This window comes from Phoca vitulina, unplaced genomic scaffold, assembly GCF_004348235.1.
Source record: "Phoca vitulina isolate PV1807 unplaced genomic scaffold, GSC_HSeal_1.0 scaffold36, whole genome shotgun sequence".
Lineage (NCBI taxonomy): Eukaryota > Metazoa > Chordata > Mammalia > Carnivora > Phocidae > Phoca > Phoca vitulina.
In genome coordinates this window covers 11,252,181-11,278,812 of record NW_022589739.1, presented here as the reverse complement: position 1 = coordinate 11,278,812, position 26,632 = coordinate 11,252,181, and the positions used below count along the sequence as shown (strand labels likewise).

The 26,632-nt window shown below is 37.3% G+C and overlaps 2 protein-coding genes across 2 annotated transcripts in view; both read right to left on the bottom strand.

The window, feature by feature from the left end:
- Nucleotides 1–1,002: 1,002 nt before the first annotated feature.
- LOC116646265 (olfactory receptor 52K1-like) lies at nt 1,003–14,620 on the bottom strand. The gene is given in 3 exon segments (XM_032426852.1): nt 1,003–1,977; nt 11,619–11,660; nt 14,288–14,620. Coding segments are annotated over 3 exon segments (1,350 nt in total).
- A 4-nt stretch (nt 14,621–14,624) lies between these two features.
- LOC116646264 (olfactory receptor 52A5-like) overlaps nt 14,625–26,632 on the bottom strand; it is a 43,435-nt gene continuing 31,427 nt past the window's right edge. Inside the window, 2 exon segments of the mRNA XM_032426851.1 lie at nt 14,625–15,066; nt 17,336–17,355. Of these exon segments, the coding sequence (XP_032282742.1) occupies nt 14,625–15,066; nt 17,336–17,355 (462 nt within the window).

Genomic DNA, 26,632 nt, shown 5'->3' with positions numbered 1-26,632 from the left:
GGTTCACAAGGTTATTGTAATATGTTTTCTGGAACACAGACATAATTAATGGTTTAAGATACACATTTGGGTGTTTTAAATTTTTGAAAGCCTATGAGGTCAGGTAGGTGGAAGGGAGAAAACAAAGCTAGTGAAGAAAATAACGTTGTTAGGTCTTTTTTTTTTTTTAAAGATTTTATTTATTTATTTGACAGAGAGAGAGATAGCGAGAGCAGGAACACAAGCAGGGGGAGCGGGAGAGGGAGAAGCAGGCTTCTTGCCGAGCAGGGAGCCCAATGTGGGACTCGATCCCAGGACCCTGGGATCATGACCTGAGCCGAAGGCAGACGCTTAACGACTGAGCCACCCAGGCGCCCAGGTCTTTTTTTATCCTTTGTAAAATGCTTACCTATCAAGCGCAGTCCACTGCATATTGGTTCCATATTCTGACAGTAACAGTAACTCTCTAAAGATGACTCTTCTCTATTAAAAGTCTTCAGACCAAAAAGGAGCTCATTACTCAGAGATATGATCATAGATATTTACACATGCTTATTTCCATTAGGATTATTTTCCATGCTACATGATTCCACATTGTGAAATATCTGAAACATAACTGTGGAAGGAAAGTCATGAAATCAACAAAAAATTTTGGATAATTAATTTTGTCCATAGATCTTAAGAATATGACTAAATTCATTTTAGGTCATTTGAAAAAATGTGCTTACAATTTATGTTACTTGATGGGATTAAATAATACCATTAAAAACAACATATTCTCCTATTTTATTACTTGCATAATAAACATTTGGGGAAGGCTCTGGTCATGAGGGTTTCATAATGACAACTACATTCTGATGGAGAGGACATGCCCCAGTTACATTCCCACACCGAGTCCTTCTCTTGCCTTGGCTATTCCTAATCCCATGAAGCCTCAAATCTGGCAGACATTATCTCTGCCTCCAACCTAACAAGGTTTCCAGCCCCATATCACAGGTGTCCTGTCCACCTCAGATATCACCCTCAGTTTCTATGACAGTGGAGGATCTGCAGCACCCGCTCTCGCATTTGCTTAATCTGGGCCCCATAAATCAAGGGGTTGACCATGGGAGGCACTAGGAAGTAGAGATTGTCAAGGATAATCTGTAGATGGGGAGCCATATGGTAGCCTAAGATCTGGGCCAGGACAGAGAAGACAACAGGAGAATAAAAGAGAGCTATAACACAAAGATGGGAGCCACATGTACTGAGAGATTTGCTCCGTGCCTCCCAAGAGGGGATCTGAAAGACAGCACAAAGGATCAGTCCATATGACAGAATAATAAAAAACAGATCAAATCCCACAGTTGCTACAATAACCATGAAGCCATAGACAATGTGCTTGGAGACATCTCCACAGGCTCTCTGCACCACAGCCATGTAGGCACAGTAGGAGTAAGCGATGATGTGGGTTTGGAAGCTTTCCAGTCTTTTTGCCAGGATGGGTGCTGGAGTCAGCACTGCCGCTGCCCTTGCCAGGACAGCCAGGGCCATCTTCACAAGTATGTTGTTAGCAAGGATGGTGGTATATCTCAGAGGGAACAAGAAAGCCACAAATCTGTCAAAAGCCATGGCTAGGAGGATCCCAGACTCCATGACATAAAAGGAAGGGATGAAAAACATCTGTGTGAGGCAGGCATTGAAGCTGATTTCTTTGGCATTCATCCAGAAGATACCCAGCATGCGGGGCACCGTGACACTGGCCAGGGACAGGTCAACAACAGATAGCATGGCCAGGAGGAGAAACATGGGCTCGTGAAGACTCTTCTCCATTCAGATGATGCATAAGATGGTGGCATTCCCAATAATTGTAATGACAAATACCAAGAAAAAGGGCACAGAGAACCAGCCATGGGAAGATTCCAGGCCAGGAATTCCAGCCAGGACAAATATCAAAGGTTGAGGAATGGAGTTGTTGCCAGAAGTTATCCCTAACCTGAGCTCCTCAAAGTCTGATTCCTAGGGAGAAAGAAACAAGGGATACTTTGAAACTACTGCATCATTTGCACCTAAAATGCTGGGTATTCTAATAGTTTACAGTGATAATCATAATTAAATTATATAAACCAATGATCAAATGAATGCTTCAGCTACTTAGGGTGTGGATGGAGATAATCCTAGGCTACTCTCTCTACAGAAGCAGTGTCAGGGATAAATGCTCAATAAAGACATATCAACCCCATACTCTAGATTCTCCTATGGCTCTGATCCTATTTAATAACCAATGTGTGCAATGCTGTAGGATGTTTTTTTCCAGATATAGGATCTGATGGGAGACACAACATTTCCAACATTCTAGGCAGGAGGTGGGGGTAAGGACAAGCTACAAAGCATGGTTTTTGCTCAAAATTGAGGAATTTGAATTTCATCATCCTAGAGTCTTCTGTTCTTGAGACTGGCCTTGGTGCTTTGCTATTCTTCTCTGGACTGTTTGTTGATTTTGACAGAGAACCTAGGAATTCTGCCAATTTTATACCTGAAAAACATGATGTTATTTTGGTGCAATAACTGATATTTTGGATGACAAATGTGGAGTCCAAAATGCCTCAATTGATAATAATTTAGTATTAAAGTTCCAGATTGTTCAATAAAGCATTGTTGGGGAGTGGACAGAAGTAAAAGTAAATTAATAATCTTTTTTTAAATTTAATTTAATTTTATTATGTTAGTCACCATATAATACATCATTAGTTTTTGATATGGTGATCCACGATCCACTGTTTTCATATAACACCCAGTGCTCCATGCAGTACGTGCCCTCTTTAATACCCATCACCAGGCTAACCCATCCCCCCACCCCCCTCCCCTCTAGAACCCTCAGTTTGTTTTTCAGAGTCCATCGTCTCTCATGGTTCTTCTCCCCCTCCGATTTCCCCCCCTTCATTCTTCCCCTCCTGCTACATTCTTCTTCTTTTTTTCTTTCTTAACATATATTGCATTATTTGTTTCAGAGGTACAGATCTGAGATTCAACAGTCCTGCACAATTCACAGCGCCTACCAGAACACATACCCTCCCCAGTGTCCATCACCCAGTCACCCCATCCCTCCCACCCCACCCCCCACTCCAGCAACCCTCAGTTTGTTTCCTGAGATTAAGAATTCCTCATATCAGTGAGGTCATATGATACATGTCTTTCTCTGTTTGACTTAACTTCCCCTGTCTTATAAGCACCAGCATCTCTACCCTGTTATACTTTGGAATTAGACTGCAGTTTCCTTGAAGATGAATTCATGCAGGGGTGCCTCAGCTTAGTTCAGTCCATCAGAGGAAGGCTGATGAAGGGGTGGGAGAGTAGATGTAGGAGTCCCATATTCTGATCAAACTTTAGAAATCTATGGTATTTGAGCAATGTTTCATGCTGCTCAAAGCAGTATTAAATGCACTGTGTTGTTTTATATTTACAAAACTCTGTGGAGTGCTTACCTTTTAAGTTGACTTCCCCAAAACTTAACTACTAATAGTTTAGTTACTACTGACTTAATGATATGTAACTATATGACTCCTAAGTTTACAATGTTAATGTAAAAATTACAAATTTGTAATTATATTTGGGTTCAAATTCCAGTATAATGAATTCATACTAGAATAGTTTTAGGCAAATGAATTGAACATCCTTAGCTTGTTTGCTTAACTGTGATTATATACCCATGAAATTACTTAAGTATTAAATGGGATATGGAAAACAGTATGGAGATTTCTCAAGAAATTAGAAATAGAATTATGATATGATCCAGTAATTCCACTACTGGATATTTACACAAAGAATACAAAAACACTAATTCAAAAAGATATATGTACCCTTATGTTTATTGAAGCATTATGTACAATAGCCCAATTATGGAAGGAGCCCAAGTGTCCATTGATAGATTAATGGATCAAGAAGATGTGGGATATGTATATAAAGATGATTGATAGGTAAGATATAGGAATTCCTATATAGATATTCCTATAGATAGATAGACAGATAATGTGTGTGCATATATATATATATATATATATATATATAATATCTTGGCATTTGCAACAACATGGATGCATCTAGAGAGCATAATGCTAAGTGAAATGACACATTTAGAGAAAGAAAAGTACTATCATTTCACGCATATGTGGAATTTAAGAAAGAAAACAAATGAACAACAAAAAAGAGAGACGCAAACCAAGAAACAGTCTCTTAACTATAGAAAACAAACTGATGGTTACCAGAGGGGAGGTGTGTGGGGGGATGGGTGAAATACTTGAAGGGGATTAAGAATATACTTATCAAGATAAGCACTGAGTAATGTATAGGATTGTTTAATCTCTATATTGTACACCTGAAACTAATATAATGCTGTATGTTAACTATACTGGAATTAAATTAAAAAATAAAATAAAAACAAAAAAAGAATTAAATAGGATGATGCCTGTAATGCAACTCACATAGCCCTCATAGATGCTCAATACCTGTTTGCTTATTTGTTTTAATTAATTAATTAATTGTAAAGAGATAGAAAGGATGTAGGATTTAGCCAGAAGACATTATAGGTCATTTATTTTATTCTTCTGGAAAGAAGATGTGAGTTTCTTTCTTCTATTCTCTTTTTTTCTCAATTGCGAAGTTAAATAAGGAGCAAGATGTTGACAGAATCCAATTTTGTTAGAGACTGATCCCTGGTTATGCCTGAAAGATTTAATATTATAATCAGGAAACTCTTAGTGCACTAGAGCATTTCGAGATAAGTGTGGGCTCTAATAACTTTATGACAATTAACTGGTTGTGTCAAATTTATATTGAAATTACTTAACAGAAAAATAATAACACTCCCTTACTTTATTTTTGCTTCTCCTTTTCTTCATTCATTGGAATGGCAGCAACTATATGAAAAAGACATGATCTCTTCTAAGGAACAATGTGCACTATAATAAAGGAGAAAGTCATGCAAAAATATAAAATACAATATGACAAGAGATAAAAGCCATGCTCTATGGACATGAGGACGGATGTCAATGAGGGTTCAAAGTTCCCAGAAAAATACTCTAACGTGCGCTGATATGTGAAGAGAGTCACCACTTCTAACCAAGTTACCAAGGGAGGTCTTTTTATGTGTGAAGAAAATGCCATGAAGAACAAAGACACAGAGTTACCACCTTCATGAATTGAGTAGGTGACCAGTTCTCTATGCAAAGAGATATAGAAAAGGTATTTTAAGAGGATAGAAAGATTTCTGAATGTTTCACGGAAAGCCACATCTTCTTTGTAACTTCTTGGTATATATTTTTCTGATGAATACAATTTTAACTGCATTTTTTTTGCTTGCCTCCAGTAACACGGGTAAGACAGGAACACACTGAGTACATTGGCACGGTTAAAAAAGTCAAACCCCAGAGATTCAACTAAATTATACATTTTCTGTACTTTTTTCCATCCATCCTGCATTTTAGACTCCTAGTTTGGATGAGTATTCTTTTAGGTTATTTTCTAGGTTTAGGTAATTCTCACTATAAATGTGTATATATTATACAGTTGACCTTGGAACAACACAGGTTTGAACAGCCGAGGTGTTTTTTTTTTCTTATATATACATGTGTTTGTTTTTTTTTTTTATAAATACAATACAGTATATGTATTTTCTCTTCCTTGTGATTTTATTAACATTTTATTTTCTATAGTTTATTCTAGGAATGCAGTATATAATAAATATAACATACAAAATATGTGTTAATCAATTGATCAATTGTTTACATTATCAGTAGAGCAAACAGTAGGCTATTAGTAGTTAAGTTTTTGGAGAGTAAAAAATTATAGGAAAATTTTTGACAGCATGAGCTCAGCACCCCTAAGCTCCATGTTATTTAAGGGTCAACTATATATATATATGTATATATATATATATATATAGTTGCATATATGTGCATATCATATATATATACATACATATGTGTATATATATATATAAATACATGTTTCCATATGAATGGAAAACTCAAATTTTTCTTCATTTTAAAAAAAATTTGGATCTTTTATATCAATTATATAAATATATTTATTTTAAGTACTGCTATGCACTCCATAATATAATTATGCCACAGATTTTTTAACTTAACTGTTACTTTATTGATGGATATTTTGAATACTGTAATTTTCTTCTATTACAGGAAGTTTTGCAGTGATAAATACTGTTTATACTTCCATGTTCATATTGAAAATTATTCCCTAAGGTGGCAAGTAGTTAAAGTGCTCTACTAAAAATATTATTTTTAGTAATAATGTTTACTACACAATATTCCTCTAAAACATAGGCCAATTCACCCTTCCACCATTTGTGCATAAGAGTTGCTCTTTAACCCAAACATCACTAAGGTTTGTCTTCAGTATTGACATTCTTTCAGTTAAGAATACAATATGTGTTTTTGTTGGGTGGGTGGGGGGGCGCCTGGGTGGCTCAGTCAGTTAAGCATCTGACTTCAGCTCAGGTCATGATCTCAGGTCCTGGGATCAAGCCCCAAATGGGGCTTCCAGCTCAGTGGGGAGCCTCCTTGTCCCTCTCCCACTGCCTCTTCCCCTGCCTGTGCTCTCTCTCACTCTTTCTCTCACATAAATAAGTAAAATCTTTTTTTTAAAAAAAGAATACAATATGTGTTTTCTATCATATTCATTTTAATCTTTAATTTCCAGATTGCAAGTGAGGGTAGGATCTATTTTAAGTGATCCATTCACTTCACTGTGAATTTTTTCTCTGCATAATCTGTCCACTCATTTTCTATTGGGAAAATTAAATTTAAATTGTGCACCTGCATCCCACTGTTCATAGCAGCAATGTTCATAACAGCAAACTGTGGAAAGAACCCAGATGTCCATCAACAGATGAATGGATAAAGAAGACATGGTATATATATCTATATCATCTATATCTGTATCTTCTATATCTATATATCTATACTGGAATATTACTCAGCCACCAAAAAGGTGAATTCTTAACATTTACATCTATGTGGATGGAACTGGAGGGTATTGTGCTGAGCCAAATAAGTCAATCAGAGAAAGACAATCATCATATGGTTTTACTCATATGTGGACTATAAGATACAGCACAAAGGATGATAGGGGAAGGGAGGGAAAACTGAACGGGAAGAAATCAGAGAGGGAGGCAAACCATGAGAGTCTCTTAACTATAGGAAACAAAACTGAGGGTTGCTGAAGGGGAGGTGGGTGGGGGGATGAGGTAACTGGGTGATGGGCATTAAGGAGGCACGTGATGTAATGAGCACTGGGTGTTGTATGCAACTGGTGAACTATTGTACTCTGCGTCTGAAGCTAATGATGTGCTATATGTTGGCTAATTGAATTTAAATAAAAAAAGAAAATAGGGGCACCTGGGTGGCTCAGTCGTTAAGCGTCTGCCTTCGGCTCAGGTCATGATCCCAGGATCCTGGGTTCGAGCCCCACATCGGGATCCCTGCTCAGCGGGAAGCCTGCTTCTCCCTCTCTCACTCCCCCTGCTTGTGTTCCCTCTCTCCCTGTGTCTCTCTCTGTCAAATAAATAAATAAAATCTTTTAAAAAAAAAGAAAATAAATATGGGATAGTGCAATGGGATAGAGAAAGTAGAAAGTGTGAATGTGAAAGTGTATGTGAAATGTGAAACTCTTGATGAAGCCACAAACACAGAAAAAAGATACAACTGTTTATTTTAGGACCAAAAAAAGGGAAAATATGTAAAAATGTATTTGCTCAAAGAGTATACATAAACTGAATGGTAGGACAGGGTAAGCTTGAGAGGGCTTTTGTCTGGTGATGATAATTTTTATTCTGAGGTAAAAGCTCATATACAGTGAGTAAGTGCACTGGGAAAGTGTTAATTAGGAAGAGAAAGGCTCAGATGTGGACCAGCTCCTTTATGGAATTTTTTAAAAGGGAGATTTTCGACCAGCATCCATAATCAAATTAATGATGATGGTATTTTCCAATATTAGGTACAGAATAATCACCATCCACTGTCTCACATACACTAATGCAAATATACTATCATATCATTAGGACAATTTATCAAAACATTTAAGAATGAGGTCTATACATATTCCAAACCCTGTTTCAATGGACATTGGTTTAAGGGTTTCTTTTCCTGATCACAATACTCCATAATCTTCAAGTGTCTGTGATAGTGGTGAGGTAGGCAGAAGAGGGAAGCCCTGGATATTTGCAAGAGTAACAAAACACGGGGAACCAAGTCTGACACCTGACAGTTTGTGGTGATTAAGCAAACTTACGATAGATCTGTGGTTTCTCGTGACCACAAGCATCCTGCTGCTGTTGATTAATTGCAGCCTACATGCATGCAAAAAGCCAGCTAGCTCTCAAATGACTGAGAATGACCCCTCCATTTGGGATGCCAGAGGACTCCTAGTAAGCCCTGTCTATATGTCTATATATGGAGTATCTGCAAGAGAAAAATTAGACTGCCTGCACATAGTACCTACCATAGAGCATGAGTAAAATTACACACAGTTCCTAGAAATCCACTCCTATTCCCAGAACACCACATGAATATTTTGTCCCCAAATTATAACCACCCATAAGCATCAGAGCCCAACATCCACCTGGCACAACTCGGATTTTTCTGAGTTTGCCCACACTTCCTCATCTGGAGTGTAAACTTTTGCTTTGCAATAAAGCTTCTTCTGCTATACTTTATTCTGACTTGTCTTTGAATTCTTTTCTCCAATGAAATCAAGAACCTGGCACTGGCTGGTGGTTGAAGTCTCAGGCGTCGAGAATTTCTCCCGTCTCCGGTATCAGTGGGTAGAGTAAAAGAGTGTCTGAGGAATAGTGTCAGTTGTGCTCCTAAAAAGAAGAAAGTGTGTGTGTGTCGGGGGGCTGTTTATTATGGGACCAGGATGACTTTCAAAATGTTGTACTATGGTGTTAAGAAATGGGACAAGTATAGTCAGCAAATCACAGTATGGGGTGGGGAGAGGGGTTGGCCCATGCAGGAGAAGTGTGCAGAGCAAAGGAAAGGTCATCGGGGAAGTTTGGATGAATTTGCCTAGAGAGGGGACTGAATGGAGAGAAAGTCATAAAGTTGTCTGACTAACTGAGAGCATGGGCTCTGGAGTTAGTGTGTGGAGACAAACCAGGTCTATTACTTGTCAGCTGTCTAACCTTATATAAGTCACTTAAACTTATATTGATTGGAGTTAAAATTTATGTGGGTTAATACATGGAATATTCTCAGAAAACAACTGATTCCTAGTAAACATTCAGGAATGACAAATTATTACATAACTCCCCAATAATCTGGTTTCCCTGTATTCCTCTTGTGTTCCAGTTTATATCACGATTCAGAAATGTCATTCTCTAGACACTCCCTACTCCTTGACCCACACATCCAGATGTTTTCACATTCAAAAGAGAATATTCATCCGTAGGGACCTTGAAGGCCATATAACCACAGTAAGCAGAAATCTGGGGTATGAAACTTCAACAGCAGAGTAAGTGGATCACTGTAACTCAGTATTGAGAATATTCCATGTATTAACCCACATAAATTTTAACTCCACTATGTGGCTATCTGCCACCCTCTACGATATGCTACCATTCTCACCCCAAGACTTATCACTAAAATTGGAATTGCAGCCCTGCTTAGGAGTGCTTTTGCCATGGTTCCACTTCTGGCCCAGCTGGCCTTCTTTCCTTTCTGCCACTCCCACATCCTTTCTCATTCCTATTGTCTGCACCAGGACATGATTCGCCTAGCCTGTGCCGACACCAAGTTTAATGTTATATATGGATTGGTACTAATCACTGTGCTGTGGGGCATGGACTCTTTGGGTATTTTTGTGTCTTATAGGTGCATCCTTCAGTCAATATTAAGAATTGCATCACGTGAGGGGAGGCTTAAGGCTCTCAACACATGTGCATCTCACATCTGTGCTGTACTCATCCTTTATGTGCCTATGATTGGGCTATCTATTGTCCATCGTTTTGCCAAACACTCCTCCCCCCTCATCCATGTCTTCATGGCTCACGTCTACTTATTGGTTCCACCTGTGTTCAATCCAATCATTTATAGTCTGAAGACCAAACAGATCCACCAAGGAGTCCTCCACCTGCTTTCCCCCACAAAAATCAGTTCTACTGTGATGTAGGCATGTCCTCAAGGCAATGATGGCATCCATCTAAATGATTTAAACACATACTGATTTGTGCACTCTAGGAATGTTGGCATCATAGTTGCCAACAAAAGAGTAAAGAACAGAAATAGAGCCAACAGAGCATCTATGAAGCACCTATAGAAGAGATGGTGTCCATTGGGACTACACAGCTTGACTTAACATGTACTTCATAAATTCCCTCTAAATATGAATATATTGGAGTGGAGTGTGGCAGAAATAATTTCCATCTATTTCCTTCCATTTCTAATTCCAATCCTTTCCAAGGTCATTTATCTGTTAATTTTTCATTAAATATATTAAACCCATGTATCTTTGCTTCCTGATACTCTTTATTTGCCAGGGAATCTAATATTACCTTTGTTGTTGTATCAATGTGTCTGTATATCTACTTTTTCCTTCTTTCTCAATAATGGGAAAAATCTTATCTTGACATAAAAACATTTTGGGGCTCAAAGCAGAAGTTAGCAATCCTCATGTTGTCTTGGCATCTTTTAAAAGTTTATACACATGTTCTGCCCTCCTAAGGATATTTAGTTTCCTCAGGAATAGAAAGGGACAATATGCATATTTTTTCTTTTGCTTAATTTTTAGAAATTACTTTAATTTTATAAAAATTGGGACCCTGTAATTTTTGAAATACTCTAGATATTGTGATGTGAAGTCTGTGATTATAATCCACTGGGTTAAAAGCATCTTAATAATAATTAGGATATACTATTTATTTAAATGTAAAAAATATTATCTTTGGTATCCCTGGCTATGAGGAATTTCACTCATGTAGCAATATACCTCATTGGGGTGTAGCTACTTATAAATTTGTGGTAGCCGGAAACAGCTAATTAAGGTCCCACAATTTTATCTAGAACTCTTTTCAATACACAAAACTATCTTTCCTTGTAATTCTGAAATTATCTACCACCTGGCTGTGCATAGGGTTGTATAAAAATACTTGCAAATGCAACTGAATTTTCTTAGTTTGTATGGCTATAATTGTGCAAAAGCAGAAAATAAACAAAGGAAACAAATAAAATTTAAAAATGTGTTTTGGTTCCAAATATTTATGAAATAATAAGTAATATATTTTATGTATCTTGTTCTACCTAGTATAACAACTGTGCTTTAAAGAGTTTGCTGCCTGTGAGCATGAATATTATGCTTGACATAAAAGTGACACTAAATAATTTTTGAATATATAAATGATAAAAGGAATGAATCAATTATTGAAAAAGAATGTCTAGTTTGGATATTAAAAAAAAGTCTTGAAGGAAAAGATCTGACATGTCATGAACCCACATGTAATATAATAAGGAGAGTTTACTAACTGAAAATTAGGATTTCAAATTTCATGCACATGGAGTACATCTACAACTTATTTCTACTATCTGGTTTCAACTCAACCATGTTGTTTCCACCCTTTTATCCTGTTTCTTGATTCTAATTCTAATTACCCCTCTCCTTTTAGCACATTCACCTCGAGTAAGGGACATCAACTAAAAATAAGAAAGGTATATAAACATCAAAATTAGATAATATTTGGTGTAATAATTAAATAAAATTGATAGGAAAAGTGAAAATTTTTAGAATGATCATTACCACCAGCTATACATTGTATAAGTAACATTTAACTATTGATAATCATCTTTAAAATAAGAACTTCAAATACTATATATATATATATATTTTAAATATTTTATTTATTTATTTGACAGAGAGAGAGAGCAAGCAAGCACAAGCAGGGGGAGTGGCAGAGGGAGAGGGAGAAGCAGGCTCCCCACTTATCAGGGAACCCGATGTGGGACTTGATCCCAGGACCCTGGGATTATGACCTGAGCTGAAGGCAGACACTTAACTGACTGAGCCCCCCAGGCGCCCTACAAAACATATTTTTAACCTGTGGATGTTGAACATACCTTTCCTAGCAGCTATAAAAAAACAAGTTGTTTAGGGTTTTGTTGTTGTTGTTAACAGAAATACTTATTTTGCATTTTGCATATGAATAAAACTATTTTAAAGGAATACCTACATAGGTAACCCAATATTTGGGCATACAAATTATTATTTACTATACTACCTTCTTAAATTTATTACTATAATTACAGTATAATCATAAAATATATTTTATCAAAAACATTTAGAAGGCACATATTTTTTAAATTAAGATAATTCTTCCCATAAAATATAATTGGTGAGGAGATGAGTGATTGAATATCTGAATGAATGAATGAATGAGTGAATGACAAGGTGGTATTATGAGTTGAGAACAGAAACATCTTATTCTGGAACCTTAATGAAGGCAGGAGTTTAGTCTTCTGGCAAGCAGTTGGTGCTCCAAAAACAGGAAGGCCTCTTGTTCCTTCCTAGAACTACAATAATATGACGGAAGCATCTTTCTCATTTGTATATGGATTTATAAATCAGGAGGCACTCTTACTCATATTACCTTGTTTAACAAAGTCATGAGTATTTATTTGCCTTTTGAAAACATTCTCTGCCTTCTTGCAGAATGTATAAGTTACCCAGAAACCCAAGTCATAATTCATTTTTGTATTCTAATCCCCAATCATTGGGCAAAAATGCAATGCAATTGTTTTCATAATGTCAAATGCTACCTTTTAGGTTATACATTAATCCTCTTGGTGCTGCAGAAGGCTCCTTGTGGCAATGCACAACAGCAAGAAAAAAATAATAGCAGAGATCACTATCCCCTTTGTCATTAAAGTGTCCGGCATTGTCTTCTATACAAGCATTGCCACAAAATATTTCATTATCCCACTTAGTCATTCAGTTATTCAGTGTGGTATCTTAAATAATTAAAACACGATTCCCTTAAAAATGTATTGTGTGGAAATGACCTGATTAAATTTAGAGTCTAGAAATAGCCATATGCATTAATAAAGAGAATGATAACGATATAAATATTTGGAAGGCATTCTATTCAATTAATTCAACCACTACATCATGTATATGTTTATGTTATGTTCGTGATGGTTGTTTTTATTCTCTGATGCCAGAGAAATTTTTAACTCTTTTATTAATCAACAGTTGAATATTTTCTAGAGGAGAAAATGGATTACATTCCAGGAATTTTGCCAGATAGATTTATAGATGATAAAGTTTGTCCCAGGTACTACAGAGTTCAATTAGCAAGAAGATTTGGTGTGTGAAAAGTTACACTAGCAAAATTGCATGTGCTTATTTATTTAAAGAGCTAAATGAATCCAGTAAACATAATCCTGATGGTTTGCCATGATTTTTTTTTTTTTTGAGAATTTCCCTGACACAATTTCATCCCCATTAATCAGAATGTTAAGGGATGTAACAAATTCATGCAGTTTTAGCAACCCGACCCAAGATGGGGCGATTAGCCTGACTTTTGTCCTTCCTGAGTCATAGATACTCAAATTCCTTGGATGTCATGCCATTCCTCAGATCCTGCTTTTTTTTTTTTACTTAACCTAACCAAAGTAACTTTCTATTGTGTGTAACCAAAAGAGTCTTTATTACAATAAGGTAGTAAAGGAGATATGAAACAGACATTTTTTGCAAGCTAAGGGAAAGGTATTTTAGAGGAAAGGAAAGAAGTATTTAAAGTGTATGTCCTATATAATACATAAGGACATACTTAGGGCATTTGTTACGTAAAATTATTAGCATTTAGCATATCATGTTAATGCATTTATCTATTTAACAAATATTTATTAAATTATTTGTATATTTTGCATTCTGTGGATGCAATGATGAAGCTGGAATCTGAACTAAGATTGTCCATAGCAAATCGACATAAGAGAGGCACTGTGTAGTACAAAAGTCCCCTCTGCTGTTACAGTGACATTCCACTGATTATTACCTTAATATGTTGAGGTACTCCTGGAGCATTTGCCTGTTAGCTTCCTGTTTACCCTGTGCTGGGAAGGCAGCATTTGGAAATGTGAATATTTCAAGTTCTATCCGGAGGTTAGATGTTCCAGGGATAGATCTGTCTGGGTTGATTCACACTGACATTTAGGCCTGATCCTCTAACTTGGACTAACCTACTCCTTGTTGCTTCATAACTCTTGGGTCATTTTGGTTGGTTACAGAGCCCTAGGACATGCATCCTTATCTCCTTTGTCTTTACCCCATAAACAATGGGGTTCATGATAGGTGGCACTAGTAAGTAGAGGTTTGCCAGGAGGATAAGGACATGCCTGGGTACATGATTTCCAAAGCAATGGGTAAAGAAGGAAAAGGCCAGAGTATAAAATATCAAGATGACACCTATATGAGCTCCGCATGTTCCAAAGGCCTTTGTCCAGGCTTCCCTGGAAGGTAGTTGGAAGACTGTCCTCAGGATTAGCCAGTATGACAGGGAGATGAGGACAAAGTCCAGCCCTGTGGTGAGAAGAGCAGCAGTGAGCCCATAAATGCTATTAAGGGCATAGCTATTACAGGCCAACTTGGCAATGCCCATGTTCTCACAGTAGGTATGGTGGATGACGTTGCTCTGACAGAAATGCAGCTGGAGAATGAGGAGGATGCCAGGGATGACCACAGCCACACTGAGCCACCAGAGCCAGGCCCACCTTGCTGATGAGAGAGCCCATAAGTAGGGTTGCATAATGGAGTGGTGCACAGACAGCCACATAGCGATCAAAAGCCGTGGCCACGAGAACAGCAGACTCAGAGAGGAACAGAGCATGAACAAAAAACATCTGTGTGAGACATGCAGGAAACGTTGCTAGGGAAGGTCCCTGCCAGAAGATAAGAAGCATTTTGGGCACTGTGACGTGGCAAAGGAGAACATCATTGAGTGCCAGCATGGCCAAGAAGAGATACATGGGCTCATGGGGCTTCCTGTCCCAGACCACTACTGCCATCAGCAGGCCACTGCCTATCACAGCCAAAAGGTACATGAAGCTGAAGGGGATGGAGATCCAGATTTGGAAGTCTTCTAATCCTGGGACTCCAGTCAGCAGAAAGGCAGTGAGGTGAGTGGTTGTAGAGTTGGATATTCTTATAGACAGGTGCCCCAAGTCTGTTACATGAGACACAGAGAGAAAATAGGTAGAGTACATACTAGTAGAAAACAAATATTTATTCCTTCATCCTAGTGACAACCTAACCATGAATTTTGGCATGATGAAGTAGAAGGGGAATAAAATGGTCTGAGAAAAGTTATTAAGTATCTGAATGAGGGGGCCTGGCTGGCTCAGTTGGTAGAAAATGTGACTCTTGAGCTCCAGGTCTTGAGTTCAAGCCCCATGTTTGGGCTTAGAGCTTACAAAACAAAACAAAACAAAACAAAACCCGAAGAACAACAACCAACCAACCACACACACCAGAAAGCCACAAAAACACAAACAAAACCAAAAAACCTGAATGATTATAGGCAAACCACTTCCCTTTTATGGAGTATCCTGTTCTCTCTGAAAAAAAAAAATTGTGAATCAGAATAATAAGGGTTGAAATCTTTGTTTTGGTAAACTTAATTGTTATAACCACATCATTTATGTATATGTCTTTTGAACTTTTAACTATGCTGTGTATATAGTTTTCCCTGCCTAACTTCATAATAATTTATTAAATACAATAAAAGTCGTTTTCTCTTCCTTTTTTTTCTCTGTAACACTGCATAGAAGTCTGGAGAGGGTTAATATTCCATTCTTTGACAAACAAACTTAAGGGGAGTACATAGGTTGGATGGTAAACTGATAAATAATGGGCCAGCATGAAGCCTCCAATTCTTGTTTTCCATTCTGATGATATGAGAGATGTTTCCTTAGCCTACTTTTGCTACAGTAAAGAACAAGTTTTACTCATCTGCCTCTCATTTGAACTCTTGAAGACAATGGTTGAGTCAACATGAGATTTAAACTTCTATGCCAAAGTCATAATATCATTCAGATCCTAACAAGCACTAACTCTCCAGGATCATGAAATGGAATCAAGGAAGACAATAAAAATCCAGAGTACAGAGTGTTTTCTTTCAGAACAAGACAGTCACTGAAGATGTCAAGGCCCATGATTTATTCAATAGCTATCATTGAAAGACCCATCTACAGTGATTTCAAATTTCATTTTTACCAACCAAAGAATAAGATCACATTTTAGCAACTTTTTAAAGTAGCAGTAGTTCTTACTTTTAACATATCAAAAGTTATAAAATAAAAATAGCTTTCTTTAAAATGTGCCTCCAAAAAAATGTGCCTCCAATATAAAATTATTCTTTTCCCAGGTCAATAAAACATTAATTCAGTTAGTAAAGTTTGTAATTTTTGGCAAAGGCACCAAGTATGTTTATGAACACTTTTGACTGCAAATCTTGAGAAGTTTCAAAGTGATGGACAATAAATGCTGTTTCAACTGAAAAGAGTCACCAAAATCTAGAATTTGCAAAGGGTACATTATTCTTGTGGGGCTGTCACACCATCATTTAGATGGAAAACTAGACTGCATTGCAAGATGTCTATTATCCCTTCAATTAAAAGTGTTAATTGAACACTTTTCAGATTATCCCAACCCTTCACAATAAGTAGGGCATATTATCATATGAATTAACACATATTTACTCTATTCTCCCTCACATTGTCCTCTCTCTCTCTCATGAAATTGAGATAAGAAAGAAAAGACAGAATTTCTCATCAAAAGGCAAACACATGGAAGAGATGAAATTGTTGTTAATGCAACTCCGAGAGAGATTTTTTGAATGGTTATCTTGTTAAAAATACGGAGGTATAACCACAATTTCATTAGCCTAGTAGGGTTGTGGCTTTGCTTCTTTTATCCGGTTGTCTCTCAGCAGTGCCTGGCTTTGCTGTCGAACAACCACACAGAAAATATCAGCATATTTGGATAGAAGACATATTACATATCAGCACAGGGGTGATCAGTACAGCGGTAATGATAAAATAATAATTGGAAATACATATTAATGTTGCAATGTGCTAACCATTTTCCAAACTTATGCTAACCACTTTACATGGATTATCCAATTTAACAGTAACAACTACTATACTTACGGTAAGAAGTAACTATTATTAGTATCCTAATTTTACACAAAAGGCCACTCAGGTACTCAAGGACTTTGCTAAGATCACATTACTAAGAGGTATGTGAAGCCTGTTTTGAAATCAGGGATCCTAATTGCAGCACCCACAGTTTTAACCATGAAACTATTCTAACTTACCTTTTAGATGCATGGTTTTTCTAAACCATTGGGAACATAAAAAGGCAGATCTTGAATTTCCTCTTAGCATCTCCCACAGTGATATTCTTAGGTGTTAGGTAAAAATGTCACGTCTACCTTATAGGGATTCAGAGAATGTGTGTGTGTGTACATATTTACACACCCACACACACACCTGTATTATAATAGATATTTACAACAGCAACTCAAGGAATAACCTCTGGGCCAAGTCTTTTGGGTATTTCACATGCTGAGTGATTGTTTTTGCACCTGACACCCACAGTCAGTGTATGGATTAGCTGACTATACCTATCTTTCATACCTGTGAAACTATATTTTCCAATTTTGAATTGCATTTGATAATTTTCCATCTCAAACTAAGTCTCTGAGCAACATTTCTGCATTTTTCTGCCAGTTCAGTGTGTAGCCCTTAAAGAATACCAAAAAAATAAGGTTTCCTGACTCTACTGGAACATGGATGTCTTTTATGACAAAGCCCAACTATTGAGGCTATTTATTTATTTATTTATTTATTTTTAAAGATTTTATTTATTTGACAGAGAGAGAGACAGCGAGAGAGGGAACACAAGCAGGGGGAGTGGGAGAGGGAGAAGCAGGCTTCCCGCGGAGCAGGGAGGCCGATGCGGGGGGCTCGATCCCAGGACCCTGAGATCATGACCTGAGCCGAAGGCAGTCGCTTAACCAACTGAGCCACCCAGGCGCCCCTATTGAGGCTATTTTAATACATGTCCCTGCATGACAGCATGTCCTTCAGTGAGATATTTTGAGGTTTTTTGAAGGAAAAAGCATGACAGTATATTTAAAGAACTCCTATTTCTAAAATGAAGCTTTATAAATTAACATATATTGCTTTATAGAGCAGTTTAAGGTTTACAAAAAAAATTAATCAGAAAATACAGAGTCCACATATGATCCCTTCTCACCCACCCAGTTTCCCCTATTATCAACACCTCATATTGCTGTGATACATTTGTCACAGTTCATAAACCAGCATTGACGCATTTTCATTAGCTAAAGTCAATAGTTTATATCAGACTTCTCCCTTTAGGTTGTCCATTGTATGGATTTTGACATGTGTGCACCATTAATGTATCATACATAATAGTTTCACTGCCCTACAAATCCCTTGTGTTCCACCTATTTATCCTTCCCTCCCTCTAAGCCCACCTCACAACCACTGATCTTCTTCTGTCTCCATAGTTTTATTTTTTCCACAATGTCCTACAGTTGGAAACATGCCATAATCGTGCCCTTTTGGATTAGCTTCCTTTCTTCTTTTCTTTTCTCTTCTCTTTTTCTTTTTTTTCTTTTCTTTTCATCATTATAAGTGTACACTTTAATCCCCATAAACTATTTCACACTTCCTCCCACCCACTTCACCACTGGTTCTCCATAATTAAGAGTCTGTTTCTTGGTTTGTCTCTTTCTTTTTTTTTCCCCCTTTGATCACTTGTTTTCTTTCTTAAATTCCACATATGAGTGAGCTCATAGGGTATTGTGTTTCTCTGAGTTATTTCCCTTAGCATTATACTCTCTAGTTCCATCCATGTCATAGCAAATGGTAAGTTTCATTCTTTTTTATGGCTGAATGAGAATCTTCTTTATGCATTCATCTATTGATGGACACTTGGGCTGCTTCCATAGTTCAGCTATTGTAAATCATGCTGCGATAAACATAAGGGTGCATGCATCTCTTTGAATTAGCATTTTTGTATTTGGGGGGTAAATACCCACTAGTGCAATTCCTGGATCTTAAGGTAGTTCTATTTTTAATTTTTTGAGGAATTTCCACACCGTTTTCCACAGTGGCTCTACCAGTTTGCATTCCCACCAAAGTGCAAGAGGTTTCCTCTTTCTCCACAACCTTGCCAACACTTGATGTTTCTTGTGGTTTTGATTTTAGTCATTATGACAGCTGTGAGGTGATATCTCATTGTAGTTGTGATGTGCATTTCCCTGAAGCATCTTTTCATGTGTCTGTTGGCCATCTGGATGTCTTCTTTGGAGAAATGTTTGTTCATGTGTTCTTCACATTTTTTTTTTTTTTGCAATGTTTACTTCTTTCTTTCTTTTTTTTTTTTATTATGTTAGTCACCATACAGTACTTCATTAGTTTTTGATGTAGTGTTCCACGATTCATTGTTTGCATATAACACCCAGTGCTCATTGCAATACATGCCCTCCTTAATACCCATCACCAGGCTAACCTATCCCCTCACTCTTCTTCCCTCTGAAACCCTCAGTTTGTTTTCTGTAGTCCATAGTCTCTCATGGTTCATCTCCTCCTCTGATTTCCCCCCATTCATTTTTCCCTTCTTTTTCCTAATGTCCTCTGTGCTATTCCTTATGTTCCACATATAAGTGAAACCATATGATAATTGTCTTTCTCTGCTTGACTTATTTCACTTAGCATAATACCATCCAGTTCCATCCATGCCAGTGCAAATGGTGGGTAGTCATCCTTTCTGATGGCTGAGTAATATTCCATTGTATATATGGACCACATCTTCTTTATCCATTTCTCTGTTGAAGGGCATCTCGGCTCCTTCCACAGTTTGGCTATTGTGGACATTGCTGCTATGAACATTGGGGTGCATGTGTCCCTTCTTTTAACTACATCTGTATCTTTGGGGTAAATACCTAGTAGTGCAATTGCTAGGTCGTAAGGTAGCTCTATTTTTAACGTCTTGAGGAACCTTCATACTGTCTTCCAGAGTGGCTGTACCAACTTGCATTCCCACCAACAGTGTAAGAGGGTTCCCCTTTCTCCACATCCTCCCCAAGACTTGTTGTTTCCTATCTTGTTAATTTTTGCCATTCTAACTGGTGTAAGGTGGTATCTCATTGTGGTTTTGATTTGTATTTCCCTGATAGCTAGTGATGTTGAATATGTTTTCATGTTAGCCATTTGTATGTCTTCTTTGGAAAAGTATTTGTTCATGTCTTCTGCCCATTTCTTGACTGGATTATTTGTTTTTTGGGTGTTGAGTTTGAGAAGTTCTTTATAGATCTTGGTATCAATCCTTTACCTTAAATGTCATTTGCAAACATCTTCTCCCATTCTGTGGATTGCCTCTTAGTTTTGTTGACTATTTCCTTTGCTGTGCAAAAGCTTTTTATCTTGATGAAGTCCCAAAAGTTCATTTTTGTTTTTGTTTCCCTTGCCTTTAGAGACCTGTCTTGAAAGAAGTTGTTGTGGCCAACTTTGGAAGGAGCTGAGATGCCCTTCAACAGAGAAATGGTTAAAGAAGATGTGGTCCATATATACAATGCTTATGTTCTCCTCTAGGATTTTGATGGATTCCAGTTTCACAATGAGGTCTTTCATCCATTTTGAGTTTATCTTTGTGAATGGTGTTAGAGAATGGTCTAGTTTCATTCTGCTGCATGTGGTTGTCCAGTTTTCCCAGCACCATTTGTTGAAGAGACTGCCCTTTTTCCACTGGATATTCTTTCCTGCTTTGTTGAAGATTAGTTGACTATAAAGTTGAGGGTTCATTTCTGTGGTCTCTATTCTGTTCCATTGATCTGTGTGTCTGTTTGTGTGCCTATACCATACTGTCTTGATGGCTACAGCTTTGTAATATAGCTTGAAGTCAGGCATTATGCTGCCCCTAGCTTTGGTTTTCTTTTTCAGTTAAAACTCTTCAAAATACAGTGATAGAAGGAACATACCTCAACATCATAAGAGCCATCTATGAAAAGCCCACAGTGATATAATTCTCAGTGGGGAAAAACTGAGAACTTTTCCCCTAAGGTCAGGAACACTACAAGGATGCCCACTCTCACCATTATTGTTCAACACAGTACTAGAAGTCTTAGCCTCAGCAATCAGACAACAAAAAGAAATAAAAGGCATCCAAATTGGTAAAGAAGAAGTCAAACTCTCTCTTTTTGCAGATGACATGATACTTTATGTGGAAAACCCAAAAGACTCCACCCCCAAATTAGTAGAACTCACACAGCAATTCAGCAATGTGGCAGGATACCTAAAAATGGACAGAAATCAGTGGCATTTCTATACGGTAACAATGTAACTGAAGAAAGAGAAATTAAGGAATCAGTTCCATTTACAACAACTCCAAAAACCATAAGATAGCTAGGAATAAACCTAACCAAAGAAGTAAATGATCTATACTCTAGAAACTACAGAACACTTATGAAAGAAATTGAGGAAGACACAAAGAAATGGAAAAACATTCCATGCTCATGGATTGGAAGAATAAACATCATTAAAATGTCTATGCTGCCCAGAGCAATTTACACTTTCAATGCAATCCCTATCAAAACACCATTGACATTTTTCACAGAGCTGGAACAAACAATCCTAAAATTTTGTATGGAACCAGAGAAGACCCTGAATTGCCAGGGGAATGTTGAAAAAGAAAACCACTCTTACTTTTCTAATGAAATATCAAGCTTTTAGAAGGAAAATGACTTTCTTTAGAAATAGCTATCAAGCAACAAGACAGAGTTGAATTCAGTGGAGGCAAGAAAGTGCACAGTCCATGAATTTTGTCATACTAGTGCTGATTTCCTGAATGAACCATATTAGTACAAACAAAGAAAAACATGTGTTCTGCTTGGTTTCAGTAGCTGTATGCTCTTGGGAAATAATTTAACCTCTTTGAGCTTAGGTTTTGTAACTCTACATTATGGATAGTAGCAGTAATAATATCTATACCGTAAGAGTTCTGTGAGAAGTGAATGAGATGATTTGTATTGAGGTTTTATAACCCAGCCTGGTACATAGAATCTTCTTAGAAATATTGGTTATTAAGAATATTTTTCAGGGACGCCTGGGTGGCACAGTGGGTTAAGGGTCTGCCTTCGGCTCAGGTCATGATCTCAGGGTCCTGGGATCGCGTCCCCCATCGAGCTCCTTGTTCAGCGGGGAGGCTGCTTCTCCCTCTGCGTGCCGCTCCCCCTGCTTGTGCTCTCTCTCTCTCTCTCTCTCTGACAAATAAATAAAATCTTAAAAAAAAGAATATTTCTCAGGAGAATGCCACATGCTTCTTTACTATATTAAAGAAAACAAATAGGTCGCCTGAGTCTGTATTGCTGGCTACAGAAACAATTAGGTGAGGGTCATACATTTCATAAATAAGATCCCATGAGTTCTTCCTATAATGATAGCATGGCGTTCCCTACCTACTTCCTTGCATCTAACATCTCCATTGCTTATTTTGTAAATCTGGTGAGTCAGAGAAAATTTGCATTTTTAGAAAGAGTACAGTGAACCAAGACCTCCAAAGAAAGCAGTGTTCCACTGGCCTTGGTCTCATTATACAATCAGGCTTGAACAATAAAAACTTATGATGTACTATATGTTGGCTAACTGAACATAATGAAAAATAAAACAACAAAAACAAAAAAAAAAAAAGAAGAGGAAATAAAACCTGTGGATATGAATGACCTCTTAAAACCTCTCCTTTCCTGGGATTTCAGTTGGGAACAAGAGAAGTACCTGGTTGTCCACCATAGATAGTAAGTCAGTACTTTGGGATCATAAGCATAAAAGAAATACTCCTAAAATTATGTCTAGGAGCAGGCAGTTATTTCACTGTGTGTGTGTGTGTGTGTGTGTGTGTGTGTGTGTGTGTGTATGTATGTTTACCAGCCTGTATCTGAATTCTTTTGAGGTTCCCCCATGAAGATCATGTCTACTTCCCATGAGAACCATGAATGGCTCCCAAAGTCCGTAAACTTTACATGGTTATTTTCCTCTGCCACTTTATAAGGCATAAATAAGTCTTTCTTTGTACTATTATCTGCAGTATTTTTCTGTCCTAAGTAGGATTTTAATGCACATCACTTAGGAGAAATGTTATGCAATTAACATTCAATTCTGTGGGTAGTACCAAATGAACTATACGGACTAGTTTTTAATTGCACTATTTTACTAATTATAGAATACATGAGCAAGATCTTTTGCTTGTTTTTTTTCACTTGTTAACCTGTTTTTTTCACTGCATTTGTGTTTATGGTTGAGGAAACAGTTGTTTACCTGACTGCATGGGCACACACATATGAGAGAAATAGACGAAGAAAAATGAAAAGAAAGAAAAGGAAAAAAGCCACAGAGAAACATTAGTAATGCTGGGCAAGGTTGATGCTGACCTGACCATATTATATTAACTGAGAAAGACTGCAATACTTCAAATATTTAAATACTGTGGAGATGGGCTGAAAATACTTTCACTTTAAATATAAATAGGAATTGATATAGTTTATAATGGTGACAGTGTTGATGATGATGATAATCATAGTGACAACACTGATGATATTCAATCAGAAAAAGAAACCCTCTGTAAGAGTTTAAGTGTGCTCCTTTCTGAGTCTATATGATAACACAAGGCAGGAATATGGGTGTTCTTGCAGATGAAGCGAGTTAACTATTGATCCTCAAGAAAGGAGAAAGGAAACATAGGGAATGGATAGTAAATGTTGCAGTGATTGATTGGATATGAACTTGTTTGAGCAGAAAAGGTCTAAGAAGACAATTGCCTAAAGTGGTACCCTTCAAAATGATCCATCCTTAAATAAATATGTAATCAGAATGGACATCAGTACACACCTTATGAAAATACATAATACATAATAATACATACAGATGGTCAACAGACCCATGAAAAGATGTTCAACATCACTAATCATTAAGAAAATGCACTGGGTGTTATACACAACTAATGAATCATTGAACACTACATCAAAAAATAATGATGTACTATATGTTGGCTAATTGAATTTAAATAAAAAATTTAAAAATAAGAAAATGCAAATTAAAACCACAATGAGCTATCCCCTTATACCTGTTAGAATACCTGAAATCAAAAGGACAAGAAGCAGTAAGTGTTGGCAAGGATGTGGAGAAAAGGAAACCTCATAACACTGTTGGTAGGAATGTAAATTGGTACAGCCACTGGGAAATAGTGTGTAGGTTCCTCAAAAAAACAAAAACATATAAACCAATAATTCTACTATCAAGTATTTATCCAAATAAATCAAAAGCACTAATTTTAAAGATATATGCACCCCTATGTTTATTGCAGGATTATTTACAATAGTCAAGATACTGAAGTGACCTAAGTGTCTACTGATAGACAAGTGGATACAGAAGGGATAATATGTGTATACAATGGAATATTACTTTGGCTTAAAAAAGGGTGAAATCGTGCCATTTGAGACAACATGGATGGACCTAGAGGGTATTATGCTAAGTCAAATAAGTCAGACTGAGGAAGATAAATACTATATGATTTCACTCATATATGGAATCTTTTTTTAAAGATTTATTTATTTGAGAGAGAGAGAGAAAGCACAAGCAGGGAGAGCAGCAAGCAGAGGGAGAAGGGGAGAAGCAGGCTCCCCAATGAGCAGGGAGCCCAATGAAGGGCTCAATCCCAGGACTCTGGGATCATGACCTGAGCTGAAGGCAGACACCAAATGGACCAAGCCACCCAGGAACCCCTCATATATGGAATCTTAAACAAAACAAAACAAAACAGAACAAAAAACCAAATGGATAAACAAACAAAAAGCAGAATCAGACTATAAATATAGAAAACAAACTAATGGTTGTCAGAGGAGAAGGGCGTAGTGGGACGGGAAAAATGGGGAGCTAGGCAATGAATAAGTCATAGGAATAAAGGGCACAGCATGAGCATAGTCAATACTGTGATAGCATTGTTTGGTGACAGATGGTAGCCAAGCTTGTGGTGAGCACAGCATAATGTACAAACTTGTCCAGTTGCTGTGCTGTACAAGTGGAACTAATGTAACACTATGTGTCAACTGTAAAATTAAAATGTTCACATAGTTTCAAAGTACCTTGAGAAAAAAAATGGTTAAATTTTCATTGTGAAAGTGATATTGGTACTGTGTAAGGAATATTCTACACAGACAAAGGTTACCCCCTGGAAATACTGAGTGTATATCCTCACACCTTCAAGTGTCTGGAGAAGTGGTTTCCTTTTTAAAATGGATCATATCCTGTTCTGCGTATGGGACTCTGACCACACGACTAGAAGAAATCTCTTTCCCTGACTGATAATTCAGCCTGCGCTCTGTCTCCATGGATACAAGAGCAGCCTCTGGGTTTTCCCTGGGAGGGAGTCAGTGGCTGAAGGCAATGTTCCTTCCTTAGAGAGAGCATATCTCTTGAGAAGTGGAAATACTTTTCCAGATAAGAAACTGCTGCTCCGAATTTTTCATTACTGATTCAGTATTCAGTTCCAATTTCTGTGCCAAATGCTTGTGTGGAAAGATTCTGTGTCATGGGAAATCTGTAGACTGCTGAATACAGCAGATTATGTATGAAGGCAATATTAAATAAAGTTTGAACTAAAAAAAAAAAAAAGAAATGAAAAGAAAACAAGGAAGATCAACACTTAAGCATCCATCTAAAATAAAAGGTCCTAAGAATTGTGGAGAAGGTAAAGAGAGACAGAGCCAGATTAGAGGCAGTTAGCATGTCCAGGAAGAGGTACATAGGAACATTTGCCTGTTGGATACCATCTTGATGATCGTGTTGCCTACCACTGAACAGAAGGGAATGGTGATCCCATTGTGCACAGCCTCCAGTTCAAGGATGCCCGTTATCAGAAAGGTAGAAAGTATGGAGTTTGTACTTCTGAGAACGAACATGACTTCAGGGCTCCCTGACTTGCTTGGAGTGACATGCAATGTCTGGAGCAGTTATTTCATTTAATATAGGATTTTATAATCGAGAAGTAAATATCTGGATTGTAAATGACCACTAGTGTCGCTAATACTTTTCCCTTCAACTAGCCCTGCCTGTGTGGATCATAGAAGGTAAATCATTGCCTAGATTATACTTATTTAAAACTAGACTAAAGGAATGTGTGTTTATATTGTTTTCCCCAAAATAACATGGCTCCAGTTATTTGGTTTTTTTTTTATTTTTTTATTGTTATGTTAATCCCCATACATTCCATCATTAGTTTTAGATATAGTGTTGCATGATTCATTGTTTGTGCATAACACCCAGTGCTCCATGCAGAACGTGCCCTCCTCAATACCCATCACCAGGCTAACCAATCCTCCCACCCCCCTCCCCTCTAGAACCCTCAGTTTGTTTTTCAGAGTCCATCGTCTCTCATGGTTCTTCTCCCCCTCCGATTTCCCCCCCTTCATTCTTCCCCTCCTGCTACATTCTTCTTCTTCTTTTTTTCTTTCTTAACATATATTGCATTATTTGTTTCAGAGATACAGATCTGAGATTCAACAGTCTTGCACAATTCACAGCGCTTACCA